Here is a 25,383-nt window from a genome sequence, read left to right as displayed (position 1 = left end):
ACTGCTTGGTTAAGTATCTGACCCTTGATTTCAGCTCAGGTCACAATCCCAGGGTCATAAGATTGAGCCCCACATCAGGCTCCTCACTGAGTGTGGAACCTGCTTGAGATTCTCTCCCTCTCCCTCTGCCCCTCCCCATTCACGCTCTCTCTTAAAAAAAAAAAAAAAAGAAAACAAAAACATAAATACCCTATAATCCAGCAATTGCACTACTAGATATTTACCCAAAGAATACAAAACCAGTAATTCAAAGGGATACATGCACTCGTATGTTTACAGTATTATTTACAATATCCAAGATATGGAAGCAGTCCAAGTGTCCAGCTACTGTTGAATGCATAGAAAAGATATGATACACACACACAATGGAATATTATTCAGTCACAAAAAAGAATGGAATTTTGCCATTTGCAACAACATGGATGGAGCTAGAAAGTATAATGCTAAGTGAAATAAATTAGAGAAAGACAAAATACTATATGACTTCACTCATATGTGGAATTGAAGAGACAAAACAAAGGATCAAAGGGATAAATAGAGACAAATCAAGAAAAAGACTCCTAATTACAGAGAACATAATGATGGTTACCAGAGGGGAAGCTGGTGAAGGGATGGGTTAAATAGGTGATGGGTATTAAGGAGTGTACTTGTGGTGAGCACCTGGTGATGCACAAGTTGTTGAATCACTATATTGTACACCTGAAACTAATATAACACTTTGTGTCGGGGCAGCCCGGGTGGCTCAGCGGTTTAGCGCCGCCTTCAGCCCAGGGCCTGATCCTGGAGACCCAGGATCGAGTCCCACGTTGGGCTCCCTGCATGGAGCCTGCTTCTCCCTCTGCCTGGGTCTCTGCCTCTCTCTCTCTGTGTCTCTCATGAATAAATAAATAAAATCTTAAAAAAAAACAACAACAACAACAAAAAAAAACCACTTTGTGTTACCTAACTGGAATTAAAATAAAAACTTAAAGATCCAAAAGAATAGCCATTATTATCCCCATTATAACCAGGGTAAGGGCACTGACTATCAAACATTCACAAGTAGCAAACTCAAGATTCCAATCCAGGTCTGCCTCTCTCAAAATCCTTTTTCTCAATCTCTGCACTATAGTTGCAAATATTTTACAATATGTAAATGATATCCTCTAATCACCACAATTATATTTTATCAAAGAAACCGATCTCCTTTTCATTTGTAATATTCAAGCTTTTTGTAAAAAAGAATTAATCAGAAACATACAAAAGTCACAATTCCAAAGATTCAACATCCAGACTTACTTGTAACTTTCCACTTGTTGGCAGGAAGAGACAGTAATGAAGGAATCTGTACGGGAACTGTAAGCAAGAGGGCCAGGTAAAAGAGAACCAGGGAGAAATCTCCCAAAAGCATAGCTTTCCTGCTCAAACACCATCAGCATCCCATCCATTGACTGGATACAAATTAAATCTCGACCTAAAGAAAAGTTAGAGGAAATCAGTTGACTTTTCCTTTATAAATATCATAGTTTTCATTTATCTCTATCCATAACAAAAATATCACAGTTAATTTTTTTTCTCCAAGGGACAATATAAGCTGTTTAAATTTTAAATTACAAACTGATGAAGCTATCAGATTACTGTATATCAGCATATATACATATCCCAATTTTTAAATTATTCAGATGTCTATAATTTTAAGTATACTTATTTGCATTTACCATATGCTAAAATCCCTAGCTCAAGATAGATAATCTCTCAGAATAATCATTAACTCTATAAGATATCATCTATTCCAAAGTCAGAAATATAACAAAAACTGCACAGTAGAGGCTACTTCTCTTCTTCGTAGTATGTCAGTCTCATACTTTCAAATGACTTAGACATGAGTCAAACACAAGAGCTCAAATCCACAGACATGTATTAAGCACCAGTTTTACATAAATCGTACTGTTAAGTACTATTTGAAGAGAAAAATATTAATATTGAAAATACCAATTACAGATTTCCCTAAACTACAGATTGATTTTGAAGTGTCTTCTGTCCCTAGAACAGAACATCTATAAACTACATATCAAATAACTCAAAAAAGAGTAACAGTCTGGGTTCAATATGGGCTCCATATTGAGTACGAGAATTACTAGCCCTATACATTTCAAAAAGAGAAATGTTGTGCTACAAGGTATTAGAAGTTATTGACTGGATTTAATGTAGTTTGGTATAGCCTGGTCATTTGCAAAAATGAACTTGTAGCTCAGAAGCTAACTGTTCTAACAGCCATTCTTTCTTTTGATACTTGGAAGTTATCACTAGACACATGGTCATTCAGCATAAAAGCCTGCTTTTCCAGGCCTCTACTACAGATACAATTACATGATTATGTTCTTGTCAATGAGATAGGAACACCCAGATATACCTGTAAAAGGAGTGAGTATACAACCCCCTCCAGTCTTCCCGTCAGGATGGTGGAGCTGCAACAGCTATCTTGATAGGCCTCAGAGATAGAAGCCATGTATCGATGACAACAGGACACCACCCCCACCCCCACCCTTATGTATGCTTCCTTAATTTTGCTTTCTCCAAAAAAATCTTACACTCATTTTCCCCAGTCTACTGCACATCTGCTGACAGCCTCTTGGTCATCTATTTTCCTCTCCTCCTGTCTTTGGCCATGAGGTTTGAATGAGATTTCATTCTAAGCTTGAGGGTAGGCCCTGACTTACTCAAACCAATTTTTATCTCATTAATCACAGTGACTGGTTCAGGGATGGGTATAATTTACACCCAATGTGCAAAATTAAATCTCTAGGTTTAGCTAGAACTAGGGAAAATTTTACTCTACCCCCTGGGAGATAATATGTGAGAAAGATAAAGTCTGGAATAACAGAGGCTTTTACAAAGGCACAATTAAAAGAGGGCCACGGAAGACACTGTTTGAGCCAAGGCATCAAGCATCACTTGGACCCACACCTACCTGGGAACTTTGTAGGCAATAAATTCCCATAAATGTTGAAGCCACTTTGAGTTAGATCTCTGTCCCTGAAACAAGCGGATCAACCCATTTGTCCTCTAAGAGACATGACATGCTTAGGCTCATCTTCCCCCTCAACCACCCTCCATGTGTTATTCACAGAGTCCCTTCCTCACCTTTATCTTACAACTAATCATCAATTGAAATAATCTGTTTGTGTCTCTTGCTCACTCTACACTAAACTCAAAGGCAGGAACCATGTCTTACTTATCTTTGTAAATCCAACAACTATAAAATGCCTGGCATATAGGAGATACACTAATAAATATCTGTTGAACTAAAGTAAGCTAGGCAAAATAATTTATTCATCTGAAGCTCAGACTGGCTGAGATTTTATTCTATGTGCTTCACATACTGCATTTGAAGTATGTGAAAAATGCTTTATTTATTACAATCCCAGCTGCTGACGTTTAGAAAAATGTAGGGATCAATCCAAAACATTACTCAAAAATAAATAAATAAATCCTTCAAATCATTGCTTTGGAAGCCACTTCAGAATACATACCAAAGGCTCCCCTTACAGATAATGGAAACAGAAAGAACAGTCTAGAGAAGCCATGAAAGTTTTGTAGTTCTGACAGAACAGAGCCAACAGGAAGCCTTCATAAAAGTGATAGGATTTCAGGAGCTATTTAAATGACCTAGCCCTGAACCATACTCAGAGACCTTACCACATGCTCAAATATTATATTAGGAGCTGTAAGAAATATACAACAGGAATAAAAACTACTACTGACATTTACTGAGCACTTGTTATATTCCTGCCTTTGTGCTAAACATTTACCCAGCATACTAGCTATAATCTTTATTAACTCTAAAGGTAGTCAGTTCCACTTAATACATGAGAAAACTGAAACCCACAGAGTTTAAATAATTTGCCAAGGGCTGATGCCTGGGTGGCTCAGTCGGTTAAACATCCAACTCTTGGTTTCAGCTCAGGTCATGATCTCAGGGTCATGAGACCGAGCCCTGCAGCAAGCTCCATAATCAGCACAGAGACTAATTAGGATTCTCTCCTTCTTCTCCTTCTCCCTCTCCCTCTGCCCCTCATGTCACTCATGCATGCTCTTCTCTCTCTCTCTAAAATAGGTAAGTAAATAAATAAAATCTTTTAAAAATAATAATTTGCCTAATGCCAAAGAGTTGGAAAATGACAGAGCTAGTATTCAAATAGAAGTCTATCTCACTCCATTATACTATACATGTTCCCAAGGAGGCTCCATTACACCATACTGGACCCATTTTAAAAATTAATATAAGTTAACATATAACCTCTAAATGATGTGAAACAGACTAAGTACTACAGAAAATCAAAGAGCTTCATTACAGCAAACATCTTGGGAAAGATTTCATGATAGAAGTAGGATGCATCCTAAACTGAAAATAGGTAATAACAGAGGTCAAAGGTAACAGTAGATAAGGTTTCTTGGGGCAGAGGGTGGCAGGGAGGAACATACTAGAAGAAAATGTAGAGGCAGTTAGAATTGACCTAGTAAGGGGATCCCTGGGTGGCGCAGCGGTTTGGCGCCTGCCTTTGGCCCGGGGCACGATCCTGGAGACCCAGGATCAAGTCCCACATCGGGCTCCCAGTGCATGGAGCCTGCTTCTCCCTCTGCCTATGTCTCTGCCTCTCTCTCTCTCTTTCTCTGTGACTATCATAAATTAAAAAAAAAAAAAAAAAAGAATTGACCTAGTATAATGTATCAAGTTTTACCAATAAGGCATGAAACCAAGCAGTAGATTGAAAAAAAATGACAATATCTTAATGATGCTTCCTCAAAAATTATGCCTTAACTATACGGAGAAAAAGTATCTTTTAAAGTTGAAATAATTAGGAAGGTTGGAGATTTCATCAGAATTTTAAATCTGGATGTTTATCCCATTAATCTTCAACCAATGATGAGAGAAAACTAACCATTGTGATTTGAAATATTATTTGTAAGATCTAAGAACAAATTGGGAAATGACTCACCAAAATCATTTTGAAAGGATTTTTAAAGTTATTATTTTTTCATTTTCAAAGGCAAAGAAGAAATTTCGTATCTGTGGGGATGGGGAGGTGGAGGCAGGAAAGTTCTATGTGGCAGCCTCATGAAATGAACACTTATTAAATAGTGTCTCATTTCCTGATGTTAAAATATCATGTACCTTTAACATAATGGATAAACATGTTGAACTGACTGCTAGATTAACAGTCTTCTCTATTAAATTATAGTCTATTCATTAAAATGGTGTATAGCACTGTGCGTGTATGCATGCACATGTGCATGTGTGTGTCCCCATGCTCAGAAGTTCTTTCTACCATGCATGACCCAGAGCATTTTCCATCATTCACTATTACAGAAATAAGGGCCCCATGGAGGGCAGTCCTGAATACCATTTCTTTGCTGTCTTTTTCTTCCTGTGAAATCTATGCAGCAGAATAAGTAGAATGGCATACATGAAAGAAGACTATCATTACTCAGCATGCTACATGTTTTCTGAATCTCTCTATGCTCATATTTCTTTTACACATTGAGTAAAAATACAAGTGAAGAAATGCAAACGTGACCTGTGGCCAAGCATATATTGCAGTTCAGCATGCAGCTGTCAAAAATAGTTGGTCTTTCTCCAAGCCTGAAAAACACATGAAAAACAGCTGTATAGGTAGTCAAAAAGGCAGACAGGAAACATCAAGAGACTGATACATAAGAACAGAAGAGTCCAAAAGTCTGTGGAACTTCCGCTTGCTAGTTTTACACACACGCACGCACGGAAAAAATTTTGGTTGTTGTTGTTACAGAAAAACTGAAACACTAACTCATTAATCTTTATTGCAAACCTAACTCAAAAATGATACAACATGTTTGCCATGAGCAAAGACATAAAAATGTTCAGAGTAGAATTTCAACAGATACTGACTTAAAAACAAATGGTAGGTGGATTTCTAGAGCTTGCAGGACTTTAAATTCACCACCATAAAAGAGCATTTTTATACTTTTTCATTCATATCTTCATTTAAATAAAACTACCATAGTTTTGAGATACATGATACTATTTGGTCATGCTTAATAATTAAGAATTGGCAATTAATTCAATGAAAGTATAGCTAACTTCTTTCTTATGACTCCCTATTTTTTTTATTTGAGCATTCTAAAAGCAATCAGTGTCTGATAATAATGCAATATTCAAGTAGGTTCTAAGTTTAAAACCTTAGTTTTATATAAATAAATCCCTAAGTAAACAGAGGAAATCAACAAACAGAACACATATGTTGAGCTAAGTAGCTAATATTTTTAAATATGTACCAGGGAAATATTATACAAATTCTCAACTATTATTTAAGAGTTTCTCCCAATAAATAACTTCATGAGACTAATTACTTTAAGACTCAAGAAAATAAAAATTGGGGCTACATACTAATTCTTCCTATGAACTTGCCTTTTGACATTTTAATGTTTCTCATTTTAATAGGCACTTTAATAGCCTTACAAAGACCACTAGTGTGTGCTCTGCCAAGCTATTTATCACAATTTTCCCCTTAAACTGTGAACAAGTTTAATAACGTATTATAAAGAAATTACAACCATTCATTAAATTAGCATTATATGTGATAGATTCATTATGTATGCAATGTTAGAGCGTAAAAGAAGGCCCTAAACATTATATTATCACTCGCATCCATAAGATATTGGGTGAATTGCTTTGTCCAATGGTAATGATCATGAAAGGTTTGATAACATTCTCCAGAACTCACATTCATCCAATAAATTCCACAACATTCACGGTATACCTAGCATGTGCTAGAACAGAGACAGAGTTGCTACCCTAAGAAAACTCAGCAAACATGGGAGTTAACCAGTTAAATATTATAATAATGTAAGAAGAGGGACATATCAGAATAATTTAAAAGGCAACGCAGCTTGATTAATAGTGTCTGGACGAATCAAGAAAAGCTTCAAAACAGAGATAAATAATATTTGGGTCTTGCAGGTTGAGAAATAGTTTGCCAGACAATCAGAGAAACAAAAGCGGAGAGCACCCTGTGCTCAGACACATGGATTATAAGAGAATTATGTCTGTAGAGGAGTGAGAGCAGTGCACTCGGGGGAAGGGTATTAGGTGGACAGAGACACTGATGAATATGGCAGACATGTTCATCAGAACTAATGGCCAAGCCAGAACTTGAGACCAGATTTGATGCATCCTTATTTTAGCCCTGAAAGCTCTGCCAGTTTCCTCACCTGTAAAGCAATGGTATGAAAAGATTATATGATGCTGCTATAAGGATAGAATATAACAAAAATACACACTGCCTGATCCTGGTAAACATTCAATAAGTGGTAAGTAAATAAGTGATATAACTGGATTGCCCTCTTTCTTACAGATCGAATTATGGGAAATAACTTCAGGTTGAGGGGAAAAAAGTCTTTCAGAGCAAAAAGGGTAAATTTAATATAAAAAGGAGTATACAATCAGAAATTTATCTTTTTGTCAAAGTAAAGGGTTTTTAAGACTTTAAGAACTATGGAAAATCTTTCAAAACTTAGGTTTGTGTTACTCAAGTTGATAATGTGCCTATTTTAAGTTTACTTTCCTCAAAACAGCAATTTCCCTGCCATGGTAACTATTGAAATCTCTAAAGAAATGTATTGTGAGTGTACCAGAAAGCCCTATCTGGGAATGCACTGTCCCTGCCTCTACATCCTCCCCCCAACACACACATATCTATAATCTTCCCCCATCTCTAGTATTAATGAGTGACATAAGAAAGACAAGACAGGTGATATCATACAGAGAGTTCATTACTTCTTAACATTCCTTTCTTTTCTCTCATCCAAAAGAAAAATTCTAAAAGTTGAGGGTATAGTTTTTTTAAGTAACTAGTTTCAAAGCAAGGTAGAGTTCTCAAGGTAATAACAAGCATGATAGGAAATGAGAAAACAAAAAAAGTATTAACAAACAGAAAACATTTTAAATACCTCTTCATTTTGTACAAATATTCATTTGCAATATTAACCATCCCATAAAGCAGTAACTCCAAAAGCTAAATATTTGTTTTATATATAGTTACTCTTTTAATCCTAAAATGAGTGTATCAAAAGAAGGAACAATAGTCTATAGTCTAAACTGGACTTGCTATAACCAATTAAATGAAGTTATGAAAAAAGTAACTAAAGCCAAGAAATTCTCAGCTTCGTCTAAACTTGTACAATTTTTAAAAAGTAAATCAAAATGAGTTAGGGATAATGGCAATGGTGACTTTAAACTTCCGCATTTGTCAATTCTTATCACAAAGTTTGATGTGCCATTTAACCATTGTTTGGTCTAATAAACATCCTTGGATTCTTCTAAAAAGAAACCATTAAAAAAACATATCTTTAATAAAACTCATAAAAACAAAATATACCAAAGCAATCATCTTAATATACAGATGCCAAGCATGTTATCAACCCACACAAAAACTTCAAAGGCACTCCAGTGTCTCCAGAAATAAGTATAAATTAATCAACAGGAAATCCAAAGAACTCATTAATGTGTCTGCTAAATGAACTTTGACTACTCTCTCTCATCCAGTCCCAACCACCAAACACTTCAGGTAACAGAAAACTGCCCTCATGCCCTTAGGCATTTGTCAGTCTAGTTCAATTCATTTCAGAGGCTATTCTCCCACCTTAATCTCACAAAATGCTTCTACATATCCTCAATCCCCAGGGTACAACCCCATCTTCGAAACTTTCTCCAATCCCCTCTAGCCATAATTACCACACTATCCCTCTAGTTTCTCTTAGTACATTCTGCATCACTCCCTATTGGTACTGACATTTTTCCTGTTGATATGGTTAAATTTGGCAGATCTGTCTCCCCTCTCCAACTTCCACAAAGCATAAAACCCTTGAAGATCTGTCTATTTTGTTTCCATTATCTAATTTACAGTATGGAATGCAATCCCTTATATGTTAGGGCCCAAAACATCTGTTCAAGTCAACAAAATCATCATGAAAGTAAAAAACCAAGTAGATTGTACTACTAGGTACCAAGATGCCAATGATCCCCCAGTAGGCCAAGATATTTAACCATATTGGCATATTCACATGAAAACACCTTAAGATCTGGCACCATACTTTATTCACCACACCTCCCAACCCCGAAGTGTCCCTAGAATATAGTAGGGCTTAACAGCTCAATAAATATTTGTTGAATGACTGAATAACATTAAAGTAAAAATGGCATAGTAAAGGCCCTGAAGTCATTAATTTTAATATGTGAGAGTTAACAATTGGAATTCTAAATTATATTAGGGCTTAGTACTATGTCAAAAAACAAAGTACTCATTGTATGCCCAACATTAGGTACTCTAAGAAATATTAAGAAGAAAGGAAAAAGATGAAGGATAACTCAGCTCTTAAGAAGATAAACTCTAATGGAAAGGCACAGGAAATGATGTTAAGGTGGCAGAAGACCCAAAAGGAAAATATATAAATGAATGTGAAAATCACTTAACCATAGAGAATAAATTGTGGAAGCCCAAAGAGGCTGCCAAAAGAACAGAATGATCTTCAGATCTGTCAGTATTTCATAAAACTCTAACTTTGAGAACATACACAGATTAAACCTTAAAGCTTTAGTAATTATTAGAACTCTGCATGCAGTCTTTCTGGTCTATAAAAAACAAGGGATAATTACCAGAAGAAAACTACTCAAAAAAAAAAAAAAAAAAAGGTACTAAATAAGATATTCTCTGGCTGTTAACTGTTCCCAGAGCAGGATGGTATATCATAAAAGAACAAATTGGAGAAAGTATCAAATGCAGATTAAAATATAAATGTGTAGTGGAAAGAGCAATGATTTTGAATCAGAAAGACAAGATTATAAGGTTTTGAATCCTGGCTCAGACACAATCTACAGATGTAACTTTGACTTTAATTTAATTCAGTCTGTTTCTTCAAATGCAAAATAAACCTTATCACAATCTCTACACTCCACTGGGTTGCCATGAAGATTAAAGAAGGGAACAGGGGATCCCTGGGTGGCTCAGAGGTTTAGCACCTGCCTTTGGGCCAGAGCGCGATCCTGGAGTCCCAGGATCAAGTCCCGCATCAGGCTCCCAGCATGGAGCCTGCTTCTTCCTCCTCCTGTGTCTCTGCCTATCTCTCTCTCTCTCTCTCTCTCTCTCTCCTCTATCATAAAATAAATAAATAAATCTTTAAAAAATAAATAAATAAATAAATAAAAATAAAGAAGGGAACATATGCAAAATACCCAGGTTAGTATTTGGAACGTGGTAGGAATGCATGCCAATCTTAATCCCAAAATTTGCCTGCTAAAATTAAAAAAAACAACCCCCTAACTTCCCCTAGTACCAATATTTATCTACACCTTGGATATGATAGTTGTTTTCTTTTTTATTTTTTAGGATTTAATATATTTATTTAAGAGAGAAAGAGTAAAAGAGAGCACAAGCAGGGGGAGGGGCAGAGGTAGTGGAAGAATCAGGATCCCCACTGAGCAGGGAGCCTGATCTTACGCTGGGCTTGATCCCAGGATTCAGGAATCATGACCTGAGCTGAAGGCAGATGCTTAACCACTTAAGTGACTGAGCCACCCAAGGGCCCTTGATATGATAGTTTAGTCATTAAGTCTCACTTCATAGGTATAAAAGGATAGAAAACATCTCAGGAGAAAGGACAAAAGGTGACCAGGAAGTTGGAAATGGTTCGGTTTAAAATTCCAATCTTTATTTGCAGAAGTACTTGCTAAAGCAATGATTCCAGAATTTAACTGATCATCATAGGTTGTCAACCTTGTGAACTGTCCAATCAAAGATTTTTTTAAAAAACACTATTCACCAACATTTTGTATAAAGACAATATAATACAAATAAGTAGGAAGTAGAAAATGTTAACAGTAAGTATAGCCCTTTATCTGAGCAAATTTATTTTAGCTTTATAAAACCTTCAGACCTTAGCTAAGTTTTTTGTTGCCTTAAAACCACACAAAACTTTAACATGGAATAGCATTTGAAAACCACTATTTTATCCCAGCATTAACCACTTTTAAAGAACTTCTCACAGCAGCACTTAAGAGCCACTATTGTAAAAAAAAAAAAAAAAAAAAAAAAAAAAAACCCTCAGAAAGCAAGTACAGAAAGTGTTTCCTTTATAAAAACAAAGGAAAAACTTCTTCCAAAACCTATTCAGTCCTAGGTGAGGAAATAAGCATTTTCCATAGACATACTGGCTCTTTATAATCTCACCACCCTGAGGCTTCTGGAATCCAAAAGTGAGGCAAAGGCTCCCTCTGCTGACAAGTAGAAAAGAATCTAATCCTATCAAAAGACCCTGAGACACTGGACGTTTTAAAAATCTTCCCAATATTGACTGGATATTGCATACTTATTATTCTCTATCAAAGACTAATTTTACTCTATGCCCTAAAACACTGGCAGATATCTTCAACTGATATGAACATGAAAGAGATGTATAACTAGGTAACACTCAATATTTCAACAAATCATTGTAAATCGGCTTTCAAATTTCTTGGTTTCTGCTCTATGGTCTAAAGGTTAACTAAGCTATAATGTCATACAAAGAGGAAATTAAGTAAAGAAAGGTAAAGAATTCAGGTGGGTTTTAAGAGGTTATATGGAACAAAGGTAGCACTCTATGCATGCATTGAAATTCAATGCAAATTAAAAACTTCAAAATTAAAAATAATAGCCATTTATAAGTGCTGGCACATAGATTATTAGCATATCCAATTCTAGAAACTATTCAAAACTTGGGAAGGCCAAGAGTTATTGTTCTCATGTGACTATGGAAAGACTGAAGGCTCAGGAAAGTTTGATTTGTTGGATGTAAGGCTGGCAAGTAGCAGGGCCAGAACTCAACCCTATAAGTCTTCTAATCACCAGTCTTTTTCCTCCAACTGAAAACTAAGCATAAAGTAGGTCCTCTAATAACATAATCTATAAATCTCTTTCTGATTACAAATTCGACATGGCCTATTATCACAACTGCACTTTGTATGCTTGTAACATCACATTTAAATATAAAATGTTAATTATTTCACTTTGGCAGACAAAGCTTGATATAACTGCTTGCTGATTCTCCGATACAATTTTTTTTTTATTCTTGTCTTATTTCCAAAAGAACTGCCTTCAAAGATAAATAAAATTATTAAATGAGTAGATGACAATAGCAGATAAAACCCTAATTCTCTCACTAAATTACTGAATAAAATGTTTGTGAAAAGCAGAAATTTTAATCACATAAATATGCTGCCAAAAAAACAAACAAACAGTAAATAGAAATCAGAAGCCAAACAGTAAATGAAAATGAAAAAAAACAGAAAGGTAAACAGAGCCCCTGGGGCATTTTCCTAAACCAGATAACACTCAGCTTCAGTTTTCAAGTTCTCAAATGACATATGGTAAAGAAGAAAAACCTTGGGGCTCATTCTATGGGGGAAATCTAATTGATCCTGTACATGATCTCCCTCCCCCCAGTAGAAAGCTAAAACCACAAAGGCCTCTACCCTTAGTGTAAGGAGAACTTAGAAACAGCATTTTCCCCCCTCAAGCGCAAGAGAAAGCAAAATAAAATGCACATCTCAAAACCTGGAACCAGATGAAGGAAAAAAAATCTCTCTTAAGAATTCATAAACCCCTAGTTGATCTTAATGTGGGTTTTCAGACCAAATTCATCCCATTGGCTTGCCCAAGAAACCTTAATCTGTCAATTAAGTATAAAGAGATCCTGGGTAACAGAACAACCAAGCACCTGACAAAAGAAAATTCAAATCTCTGATGGGGCACACCAATCATTCCCATGGATACAGTTCCAAAGAATATGACCTCACAGGCAAAATCACAAATATGTAAGGAATTGAAGGCAATAAGAGCAAAAGACACCAAAGAAATAGAGAACAGAATCAGAATTACAAACTATACTGAAATTGTAAGAAGACTATAAAAATACTAAATTTTACGTTCAAAAAAATAAAAACAGGTCTTAAAAATGTGATCACCAAAACACTGATTTGAAGGGGCAAATGCACCCCAATATTTATAGAAGCAATGTCCACAATAACCAAATTATGGAAAGAATCCAGACGTCCATTGACTGATGAATGGACAAAGAAGATGTGGTATATACATATATAATGGAATATTACTCACCCACAAAAAAGAATGAAATCTTGCCATTTGCAACAACACAGAGTTAAAGAGTATTATGCTAAGTGAAGAAAGTCAGAGAAAGACAAATACAATATGATTTCACTCATGTGCAATTTAAGAAACAAAACAGATGAACATAGAGGAAGGAAGAAATAAAAGAGACAGAGAGTGAGGGAGGCAAACCAGAAAACAGACTCTTAACTATAGAGAACAAACGGAGGATTGCTGGAAGGAGGTGGGCAGGGATTGGCTAAACGGGTGATAGGGATTAAGGAGGGCACTTGTGATGAGCACTGGATGTTACATGTGAGTGATGAAATAATGAAACCAGTATTATACTATATGTTAACTAACTAGAACTTAAATAAAAACCTGAAATTTTTAAAAAATGTCATCAAAAGACTTGTCAACAACCCCCAAGCAGATTTTTTAAAGGACAAAATTAACTTTGAGAAATAAAAAGTATAATAATTAGACTTAAAGTTAACAAAACTCCAAGAGTAGTTTCAACAGAAATTAGTCTCTAAATAGCAGTGATTTAGGAAATAAAAAAATAGAAATCATCTAGAATGCACTAATAAGAAACATAGAGACAAAAAACGAAAGTGGACTGGAAAGACACGAACAATAGGGTAAGATAATCTAACATATATCTAGTTAGATTTCCAGTAGGAGATAATGGAAAGAATACAGGAGATGCAATACTCAAAGAAATAATGGCAGAGGACTTTCCAGAACTGCTGAAAGGCATCAATCCTAAAATCTGGTTTTAAACCACATAAATTTCAAGTCAGAAAAGTAAAAATAAATCCTCCCTTAGATACTCAAAAGAGAAATTGCAGAACACCAAAGACAACCTCTTAAAAGCAATAGAGAGAAAAAGATGAACAAAAGAAGAACAGCTACACCGAAAACTAACAACACCAATGGAAACCAGAATAGGGCAGAATATCTCTTCTGTAGCAGGAAAAATAGTATAGCATTGTATGTCAACATAGCATTGCATACCCAGCCTTGTCCCCAAGTACCCCCAAAAATTTTAGTGTAATAAAAGTAATAAAACAAAGATTCCACTCACAATATTTATCAAAGCAATTAAGTTCCTAATACACTCTAACCCAACTTCCAAACCTTGACTTCCTTAGGAAGGCCAAATTGGAGCCAAATTAAGCAATATACCACTGAAAAAATACCGCATTAACATGGTATCTTTTCCTTAATAGCACTTGTGATTTTATACCAATTTTTAGGATTATCTACTTAATGTTTACCTCCTTCTCCAAATTTAATGAGGCCACAGATCTCTATATTTGGCTCACCACTGTATTCATAGTATCTATCAGGGTGCCTAACACACAAATGGAAGTTGGGAGGCGGTGGAGGGAGAGAAGGGGAGGGGAAGGAAGGGAACAGGATGGGAGGAAGAAAGGAGGAAAAAGAGGAAGGAAGAAGGGAGGATCTAACTAATAAATTAATAATATTTTTACTAGGGATGCCTGGGTGGCTCAACAGTTAAGCGTCTGCCTTTGGCTCAGGACGTGATCCTGGAGTCCCGGTATCAAGTCCCACATCCAGCTTCCCTGCATGGAACATGCTTCTCCCTCTACCTGTGTCTCTGCCTCTCTATGTCTCTCATGAATAAATAAATAAAATCTTAAAAAAAAAAACAGGCAAAACTAATAAAAAATAATATTTTTACTAAATGACATAGAAGGACAGCTAAATAAACAGTAAGACACATTATATTCCTGGATGGAAAGTATAAATATCATAAACATGTCAGTTATGCACTAAAATAATCTATAGATTTAACACAATGCCAAACAAAATTCTAGCTTTGATTTTTTTCATGGAACTCAATAAACTTTTTTAAACTTGAGAGAGAAGTGAAAAAGCAAAACCTATAAATTTGAAAAACAAGAAAAATGAAGAATGGTTAGCCCTCCCACACATCAAAACATACTGTACAATATTTTTTCCAGATATACTATTGGCACTCCTTATAGATATGACATTATAGACAAATAAATCAATGGCAAGGAATAGAGCCTAACAGCAAATGACTATATGGGAATCCAGCATATGAGAAAAGTGGCATTCCAAATTATAAAAAGAATATTCACAAATGGTGCTTGGACAACAGGATACAATTTTAGAAAACATAAAATTAGAGCCTTACTGTATATCATATCTAAAAATGAATTCTAGAAAATTTAGGAAAAATATGAAAATATTTGAGAATTATAGTATAGAAAAGATCTTCATAAGAACAATACAAAGAAGTCATAACAAAAAAGATCAAAACATTCCACATCAAAAAAATTAAAACATTTGTACAACTTACTAAATGAACAAATTTAAAAGTTAAGTTTAAAAGGTCATGTGTCCTTAAGCAAACTGTTTCTTCTTGTCAATCCTAAATTTTCTTATGCCTAACGTGAGAATATTGACCTACTTTACAAGGTTGCTTCGAGAATTAAATGAGAAAGTTTAGGTTAAATCCTTAGCATAGTCTTAGGTGATAGCACCTAGCAGGAACCTAATAAATATTTACTACTATTTCAAATCACAAAAATATAACATGTCCATTATATGGAGCTTTTTAACTTTTTAAAAAATTATATTACCTAATGTTGGCATAGATATTACACATAGCAGGGTGCATCTCTCTGCCTAAAACAATTTATACTATGAATCAAAAATTTTTTCTCCCAACTATCCAGTACTAGGATTTTATCCTAAAGAAGTATAAGAGACAAATACAGAGATTTAAATACTGGTAATTTATGATCATAGTTTTTTTTTTCTCATTTTAACTTCAGTTTTATTGAGGCACAATTGACATAAAATTTAAGATATTTAAAGTATACATCATGGTGATTTGATATAGGTATACAATCTCATTAGATAATTAACATCTACCATCTCAGATACTTGTCTTTTTTTTTTCTTTTTGTGGTAAGAACATTTATGTTCTACACTTGGCAAATTTCAATTATACAATAGTGTTATCAGCTATAGTCAGCTAAAGTCTAATGTTTTACATTAGATCCTCAGACCTTACTCATTTCATAGCTGAAAGATTGTGCCCTTTTGCCAACTTCTCTCGACTTTTTCCTACCCTCAGCCCCCGGCAAATACTTTTCTAATCTGTTTCTATGTGGGGTTTTTTTGTTTTTTGTTTTTTGTTTTCGATTCCACACAAGTGATACCATGTACTATTTGTCTATGTCTGGTGTATTTCATTGAGCATAATGCCCTCAAGGTCCTTCCATGTTGCTGCAAATGACAGAGTTTCTTTCTCCTTACTGAATAATATTCCATTGTACATTATCTAAATATCTTCTCTATCCATTCAACTATTGATGAACATTTAAGTTGTTCTGTACCTTAGCAACTGTGCAGAATGTACATGTAAGTGCAGACATTTCTTCGAACACCTGTTCTCATTTTCTTTGGAGATATACCCAGAAGTGGAATTGCTAGGTCATATAATAATTCTATTTTCAGTTTTTTGAGGAATTTCCATACTGTTTTCCATAGTGCCCACACCAATTTGCATTCCTACCAACAGTGCACAAGGGTTCCTTTTAGACCCTAGACAACACCTGTTTTCTCTTTTTGATGACAACCATTCTAACAACTGTGGCAATATCTCATTATGGTTTTGATTTACATTTCCTGATAATCAGTGATGTTGAGCACCTTTTCATGTATCTGTTGGACATATATATGTCTTCTTTGGGAAAATAATTCAGTTCCTCTGCCCATTTTTAATCAGATTATTTGGGGATTTTTTTCTATTGATTTGTATAAGTTCTTTATATATTTTGGATATGAATTCCTTATCAGATTTTTGATTGCACATATTTTCTCTGGTTCTACAGACAGCCTTTTCATTTTGTTGAAGGTTTCTTTTCCTGTGCAGAAGCTGAGTTTGACGTAATCTCACTTGGTTTGGGGGGGTGGTTGAATTTAGATAGTGTTTATTTTTAAATTTGCACGAAATCTCATGAATACATTCTTGTTATAATAATTATAGAAAAAGTCCCCCAATGTCCACCTTTGATGCTGATTTTTGATCATCAAGCAACCTTGTTTTGACTATAAAATTTCTAGTATTTCTATTTCCCCTCTCATTTTTTTTTAAGATTTTATTTATTTATTCATGAGAGACAGAGAGAGGCAGAGACACAGGCAGAGGGAGAAGCAGGCTCCATGCAGGGAGCCTGATGTGGGACTTGATCCGGGGACTCCAGGATCACACCCTGGAGTGTGAAGGCAGGCACCAAACCACTGAGCCACCCAGGGATCCCCACTCCCTCTGATTTTTGTGGTACTAAAATGTTCCCTTTTTTTCCTTTGTAGTTTTATTAAGAAATAATATTTGAAAATTGTCAGGAGACTAGATCATAAGGGTTCTCATCAGAAGGAAAAAATGTTTTTGTTTTCATTTTTTATATCTATATGAGATGATGGATGTTAATTAAACTTAATGTGGTAATCATTTCACAATATATGCAACTCAAATTATTTACACTGTACTTTTTTTTTGTATATTTTTATTGGAGTTTGATTTGCCAACCTATAGTATAACACCTAGTGTTCATCCCGACAAGTGCCCCCCCCTCAGTGCCCATCATCCAGTCATCCCATCCCCCCACCCAGCTCCCCTTCCATTACCCCTTGTTCGTTTCCCAGAGTTAGGAGTCACTCATGTTTTGTCACCCTCTCTGATATTTCCTACTCATTTCCTCTCCTTTCCCCTATAATCCCTTTCACTATTTTTTATGTTCCCCGAATGAATGAAACCATATAATGTTTGTCCTTCTCCGAATGACTTACTTCACTCAGCATAATGCCCTCCAGTTCTATCCATGTTGAAGCAATGGTGAGTATTCATCCTTTCTAATGGCTGAGTAATATTCCATTGTATATAGAGACCACATCTTCTTTATCCATTCATCTCTCGATGGGCACTGAGGCTTCTTCCACAGTTTGACTATTGTGGACACTGCTGCTATAAACATTGGGGTGCAGGAGTCTCGGTGTTTCACTGCATCTGTATCTTTGGCGTTAATCCCCAGCAGTGCATTTGCTGGGTCATAAGGGAGCTCTATTTTTAACTCTTTGAGGAACCTCCATACAGCTTTCCAGAGTGGCTGTACCAGTTCACATTCCCACCAACAGTTATGCTGTACATCTTAAACTTATACAGTGCTGTATGTTTCATTTGTTTTTGCTTTTGTTGCCTTTACTTAAATCCAAAAAATTATCGCCAAGACTTCTGTCAAAGAGCTTATTACCACCTGTGTTTTCTTCTAGGAGTTTTATGGTTTCTTACATTCAAGTTTTTAATCCATTTGGAGTTGATTTTTGTGCATTGAGGGGTCCAGTTCATTCTTTTGCATGTGACAATCCAGTTTTTCCAACATCACTTATTGAAAAGACTATTCTTTCCTCAGTTGCAAATTCATGGCTCCTTTGTCAAAAAACTAATTTCTGGGTCTCTATTTCTTTCTATTGATCCATGTACCTATTTTTATGCCAGTAACATATTGTTTGGGTTACTATAGGTTTCTAATATAGTTTGAAATCAGAAAGTATGATACTTCCAGCTTTGTTCTTTCTCAAGATTGCTGGCTACTTGAGGTCTTTTGTAGTTCCATACAAATTTTAAGATGACCATAGTATATTTTAAAGGCATAATATTAGAAACAATTCCACCAACAGGACTGTATCATAAAAAACTCTATAATCATTCAGAATTATATCAGAACATTTGTTGATTTTATAAACACTCATGTTATTGTTAACCAAGAAAACAAACTTAAAAGAATAAATACAATATGAATAGTTCCATGGCATAAAAACTTGGAGTAAAAAGATGAAGTAAATACACTAAAATAGTCATATTGGTTAGAGAACTCTCAGTGGCAAGAATAGATTATTTTATTTCCCTCCTCAAGCCTCATCCAAAGTTTTCTACAATTAACATATTACTTAAATTTAAAAAAAAAGTTGGAAGGGGCAGGAATCCATCAAATGCCCCACCATTCCTAAAGCTGAAGTCCCACCAATGACTAGCTCTTTATTCCCTAATCTTATAGGAAGTAAAGATTAAAGTTCAGGCAAACATATGTTAACTATACTGGAATTTAAAATAATTTAAAAAAAAAAAAAAAAGAAGGGAAAAAAGGAAATAAAGTTCAGGAAAACATTTAAAAACCACATGTCCAAACATAAGTTGAACCCCGGCAAGAAGACAAATTAGTTAAAAGCTTTTGACAAAAATGATGACCTGAATTTTAAAATAGCTAATCTATACTCTTTCTAGAACTAAGAAGAGAGTAAGCATTTGGCCCTAAAAAGGTTATTCTTATTACATAAAATAAAATAATGTCCTCTGAATATAACTCTCTGTTCTTATGGATGAGAGAAGAGAGAAGAAAAGTGAGGAGAGAACAGAGGGATTATACCTTCAGCTCATCAAAAAGTACTTAATACAACTTCAAGAGACGCCCTATTTCTATTCACTGTAAAATGTCATCTGAGCCATGAAAATGCCAGATTCCTACTGATCTTCTTTACCAGGATAAAAGCATTGAATAAAAAGATTTGAATAAGCATTAATTACTGAGTAGCCTACCTAGAAAGAAGTGATACATTTCTTTTCACTGAGTAAAAAGTCAATGAAGGTCAAAAAAGAAGTTTTAACAATGCTATTTCTCTAAAAGACAATAAATACATTGAAGGTCACCAAGAGTAGAATAACTGTGCTTCAAACTCTCCAGCACCTCAAGAGAAGACTGGACCCAAAATTAATCAGCAGGAAATATTACACAATGACTTCTGTTGTTCGGTATTTTATCAGCTTTATGTATATTAGTCTCATATCTTCAGCCATGTGGAAAGATCCTTGGGGAAGGAATAACAATCATTCAAAAGATATTTGTCTGACTGAATCTTGTTAATTTTTTTTTATTCCTGCCAACTTGCTATAGTTTTTCTTTAGTAGTTTTCTAGAACTCTTCCATTACTCAAATGGGCTTTCAGCAAACAGGTTAATTAAAATGATTGCGAAAGAATATACTACAGAGGGGCATCTGGATGGTTCAGTCAGTTAAGCATCTGACTCTTGATTTCATCTTAGATCATGATCTCAGGGTCCTGAGGTCAAGCCCCACATCAGGTCCCACACTCACTGGGGAGTCTACTGGAGATTCTCCCACTCTCTCTCTCCCTCTGCCCTTCCCTCCTGAACTCTCTCTCTCTCTCCCTCTCTCTTTATAAAATAAATAAATCAGTATTAAAAAAAAAAGAATATATTATCTAAGTGTGGTAAATCAGAAGTGAGAGACTTCCTGTGTTCAGCTTATTTGATCAAATTCTCAGCAAACTTTCATTCTCGCTTAGCCAACAGCTTCTATTCTTTACCATAAGTTCAACAAATACAACTGAACTAAAGGAGAAAAAAAATATAAATGATAAAATACATGTCACAGTCAGTCCAATGGTATAATCAGCTGGGACCTTTACTTTGAGTCTATACAACCAAGATAGGAAGAGAATGAAAAAGAGACTGTCCACAACAGTAAATTCTGGAAGCAATCTTGATGGCTAAATAAATTATGAAATATCTGTATACATAATTCTATGATGCCCATATAAGACAAGGTAAGTATATGTATTTGGACATGGAAAGATGTCCATGTAAATGAAATGAACAAGTTACAAACTTATATATAGTGATCCCACTGACATAAAACAAAACCAAATATGTTTGTAAATGCACTGAACAAGGTATGCCATGCAAGTCACTCAGCAAACTATATACCCTGGGAGAAGAATGAAATTTCATAGGCAGAAAGGAAATAAAAGGGGCTTTCAGATTTTATTCTTTGCTAGTAAGAACATATTAGTTTTATGCTTTTAATAAATATGTAAAGAAGTACACATAAGTTTATAAAGATTATAAAAAGAAAAAATATTAAAATATACAAAAAATTTATAAAAAGAAAACTATTAAAAGCAGTATATATACAGAGAAATTAATTATGTTCATGCATGCATACAACACAAATCTTAGGCCATTAAAAGTCATGAAGTAGGGCAGCCCCGGTGGCGCAGTGGTTTAGCGCCGCCTGCAGCCCAGGGCGTGATCCTGGAGACCCTGGATCAAGTCCCACGTCAGGCTCTCTGTATGATGCCTGCTTCTCCCTCTGCCTGTGTCTCTGTCTCTCTCTCTCTCTTTGTCTCTATGAATAAATAAATAAAATCTTATTAAAAAAAAAGTCATGAAGTAGATTTATATTTATTGACATGGAAAGATAGTCATAATTTATAAGGAAAAAAGCCAGGACTGGACAGTATAGCTCACTCTGTTTAAAGTGTGTATGTGGGCAGCCCAGGTGGCTCAGTGGTTTAGCACCGCCTTTGGCCAGGGCGTGATCCTGTAGACCTGGGATCGAGTCCCATGTCAGGCTCCCTGCATGGAGCCTGCTTCTCCCTCTACCTATGTCTCTGCCTCTCTCTGTGTGTGTCTCTCGTGAATAAATAAATAAATAATTTTTGAAAAGATAAAATATTTTAAAAAATAAAAAATAATGTATGTGTCTATAAATTAATCTCTAAAAGTCCATTAATAATCACAATTAGTCACAAAACAACAATAAACTACTCATATAATTGTTTTTTATTCATTTAACTGTATTCTCCAACATAAAACAATTAACATAGTAGCAGTATAAGGAAAAATACTCCTTAAAGTAGTTTTACTACACTAAAAGAACTATATAGATCTGAAGTTCATGAATAAATGTTAATAGTTTATAATCACACAAAAGTAAAAAATAAAATGGTATATACACATACATACGAACACACACACACACAATTTACATACATATATGGCCAAATATTTCAGATAAAGGTCATTAAGATTCAGAATTATCCGGATAAGCACCTCTGCTTTTCCATGTAACTTCTTGTATGTGTACATACAATCTCAGTTATTTTGTATAGATCAGTGCACAAATGCTTCCATCTTCAGTCGTGTGTATAATTTTAAAAAATCAATCAGTTTTGTCAAGAATAAAAAAGTTGCTAGTAGGAGCACCTGGATGGCTCAATGGGTTAAGGGTTGAACTCTCAATTTCCCCTCAAATCATGATCTCAGGATCATGAGATCAAGCTCCACATTGCGCTGGGCTCTGCACTAGGCATGGAGTCAGCTTGAGATTCTCTCTCTCTCTCTCTCTCTCCCCCCCCTTCCCTCCAAAAAAAAAAAAAAAAAAATGTTGCCATTAAAACCAAGAATTTCACTTAACATCTTTCCAACAGAAGCTGCTGTATTCTAATGGACCTTTATAAAACCCATAAAATAAGCATTATAATGAAAGAAAATGCCACAAAACTATTAAAATGATGGCTTTTAACCTTTCTAATGCACAATGTGCAGTCAATAGCTTTTTTAAATCCTGAGGGCCAAATGCACTGTAAGGTTTATAAGAGAAAAACTCCACTCCCAAGTTTAAAATTCTCATTGCTTAAAAGTAACAATAAATTTCCTAGTAAAACACTGGGTTCTGGTTTTAATTAAAAGTAAATGTGCTAAGATTGCCACCTCCTGCTGAAGAGAAAGTCAAGTCCTATATGATCTACCTCAAGTAGATTTTCAAAAGACTTCAGATCTGAATTCTGTCTTAAAGAAAGATTATTTGGAATTCATAAAAATGTATTTACAACCTGGTAACATTTTACTAACTACTTGAAATTAGTCAAAATTGCTGTGGTACATTCCAAGAGAATATAATAAAAACAAAAATAAATTAACATTTCAGCATCATCATTAACCACCTAAACTATCAATGCCAAGATTCAGATTTAACCTCTAAAATTATTTCAGTCTTCCAGACAATGTCTCACTTCTTAATCCCCTCTATTTCTCCAATAGAAACAGCATGTGTCATTCTGGGAAATTTCTAATTGTTAAATTCTGTTAAAAGTTTAAGTCAATGAACAAATGCTTCTTCTAATAAAATTCAATAACTGTGATAGAATTATGGATTTAACATGTAAAGTCCTATAGCATTTTCTAAACAGATGAATTGTTTAAGGGTTACTACTTTCCTTAGGTCTCCCTACATGGAAACACATTTTTTCGATTATATAGCAAAGACTATGGCTTCTGTTCAAGCCTAGATTTTATTGTTTATAAAATTAGAAACAGATACATACACATACAGAAACATAACACACACATAGGTAAACATGTACACCTAGGCTATATATATGAACAGTTGAAAGGTTTTATGTATTATATAAGAAGGTACATTACACACATATGAAGAAATTAAAGTTAATCTCTCAAATGAATAATTCATTTATAAACAAGCCTTTTTTAATCTCACAGATATCCTTATCACATGCTATCAAAATTATTTACACAATTCAGTCAAAATTAAATGAAAATACTGATGAGCCCAGCACCTTTATTATTTTGAAAAATCAAGAACTATTTACAGTCATTGTTTGCCATTCTTAATCCAGAAAGGAAGGATTCTATTTTGATCTAGAATGTCTCTAAGAGTTCACCAAAATCATTCTGCATTTTTTTTTTCTATCCTGTGGAAGGGAGGATGATGTTAGGGCTCCAGGAAATTGAGTCTACAGGTTTCTGGAGATTGCTTTTTTCTCTTAAATCATTAAGACAGTTGCAGACTGATAGACTCATGTCCTGCGGGACTGTGAGCTCTATCAGTTCACCATTTGTTTTTCCAGGAGTGCCTGGGGAATGCCACACATATCCCCACCTGGAGGGTAGGTTGTGGGGTGTCAGCTTGTGCTTTGCCCGCGGCTTGCCTTCTGCTCCCTCATGACTATGGCTGTGATTTTTTTTTTTTTTTAGATTTTATTTATTTATTCATGAGAAACAGAGAGAGAGAGAGAGAGAGAGAGAGAGAGAGGTAGAGACACAGGCAGAGGGAGAAGCAGGCTTCATGCAGGGAGCCCAACGTGGGACTTGATCCCAGGTCTCCAGGATCACGCCCTGGGCTGAAGGTGGTGCTAAACCACTGAGCCACCCGGGCTGCCCATCACTCTGCATTTTTATCGATACTTGATTTGCAACTACATGCATTTCTGTTTATACCTAAATTTTAAGATTAAAGGTGATTTATATTTTATTCTTAATAATTTTCTGCATTTTTCTAAAGTCTTTAAAAAAAATTTTAAGACCTTATTTATTTCAACGAGACAGAGAAAGAAAGCACATAAGCAGAAAAAGGGGCAGAGGGAGAAGAAGAAGCAGACTTCCTGCTGAGCAGGGAGCCTGAAGCAGGGCTCAATCCCAGAATCTTGGAATCATGACCTGAGCCAGAGGCAGACACTTAACTGACTGAGCCATCTAGCCACCCCCCTAAATTCTTTTCTAATTATAGATGATCTCTGTAATTTAAAATAAGTAATTTTAAAGCAATAATTAAACATTTAGAATATGAAACATTAATCATAAAGCTTGGTATTGATCACTCACTCCCTCAAAAAAAAAAAAAATGTGTAGTACCAAAGGAGTAATCTATGCATTTATGACTTCTCATGAGTTGTCAAAAGTAACATACAAAATTCTAATTCATATCTAACATTTGTAATAGGAGCTTTTTACATTTGTAATAGGAGCCCCAATTACAAATCTAGCATTTGTAATTGGGGCTCCACCTGCAGTAGAGAGTCTGCTGGAGATTCTCTCCCTCTGCCCCTCCCCCCATGCTCTCTCTCAAAAAAAAATAAATCTTTAAAAATTAAATAAATAAAAATAAAGCCTAACTCGGCTTTCATTCTCAATTTTAATTCTCCATCCTCACTTCCCTTAGCACACACCTGACCCAAGGTCAAGTATAACTTCATTTCAAGACACCTAAGGATATATAGGAAGTTCCCCTCTTTCCTTTGTATCTTCTGTAATAAGGGAAATTAAAAGGTTTCTGAATTTGCATAAACATAATTGAATCTAGCTGCTAAGATTTTTATTTCAAATTAATATTATTAATTACTTGGTGGTTCAGTGGTTGAGCATCTCCCTTTGGCTCAGGGCAGGATCCCAGAGTCCTGTGATCAAGCTCTCATCGGGCTCCAAAGGAAGCCTGCTTCTCTCTCTGCCTATGTCTCTGCCTCTCTCTGTCTCTCATGAATAAAAAAATAAAATAAAATTTAGAAA

General features: G+C 35.1%; 1 protein-coding gene across 15 annotated transcripts in view; it reads right to left on the bottom strand.

The window, feature by feature from the left end:
* BBS9 (Bardet-Biedl syndrome 9) overlaps positions 1-25,383 on the bottom strand; it is a 432,261-nt gene that overhangs the window by 327,293 nt on the left and 79,585 nt on the right. For 12 of the 15 annotated variants that reach the window (XR_005369689.1, XM_038557299.1, XM_038557303.1 and 9 more), the window contains one exon: positions 1,279-1,453. Coding sequence is in view for 14 of the 15 variants with exons in the window: in XM_038557299.1 (XP_038413227.1) it covers positions 1,279-1,453 (175 nt within the window). In the remaining variant the exon portion in view is untranslated. Of the gene's footprint in view, positions 1-1,278; positions 1,454-2,392; positions 2,415-2,950; positions 4,540-5,558; positions 5,605-25,383 lie in introns of those variants that run through there. The other 3 variants (XM_038557310.1, XM_038557311.1, XM_038557312.1) reach the window with 3 other exon arrangements.

This window comes from Canis lupus, chromosome 14, assembly GCF_011100685.1.
Source record: "Canis lupus familiaris isolate Mischka breed German Shepherd chromosome 14, alternate assembly UU_Cfam_GSD_1.0, whole genome shotgun sequence".
NCBI classification, from domain to species: domain Eukaryota; kingdom Metazoa; phylum Chordata; class Mammalia; order Carnivora; family Canidae; genus Canis; species Canis lupus.
Note: the sequence above shows the minus strand (reverse complement) of the source record. Positions and strands in the feature narration are given on the sequence as shown.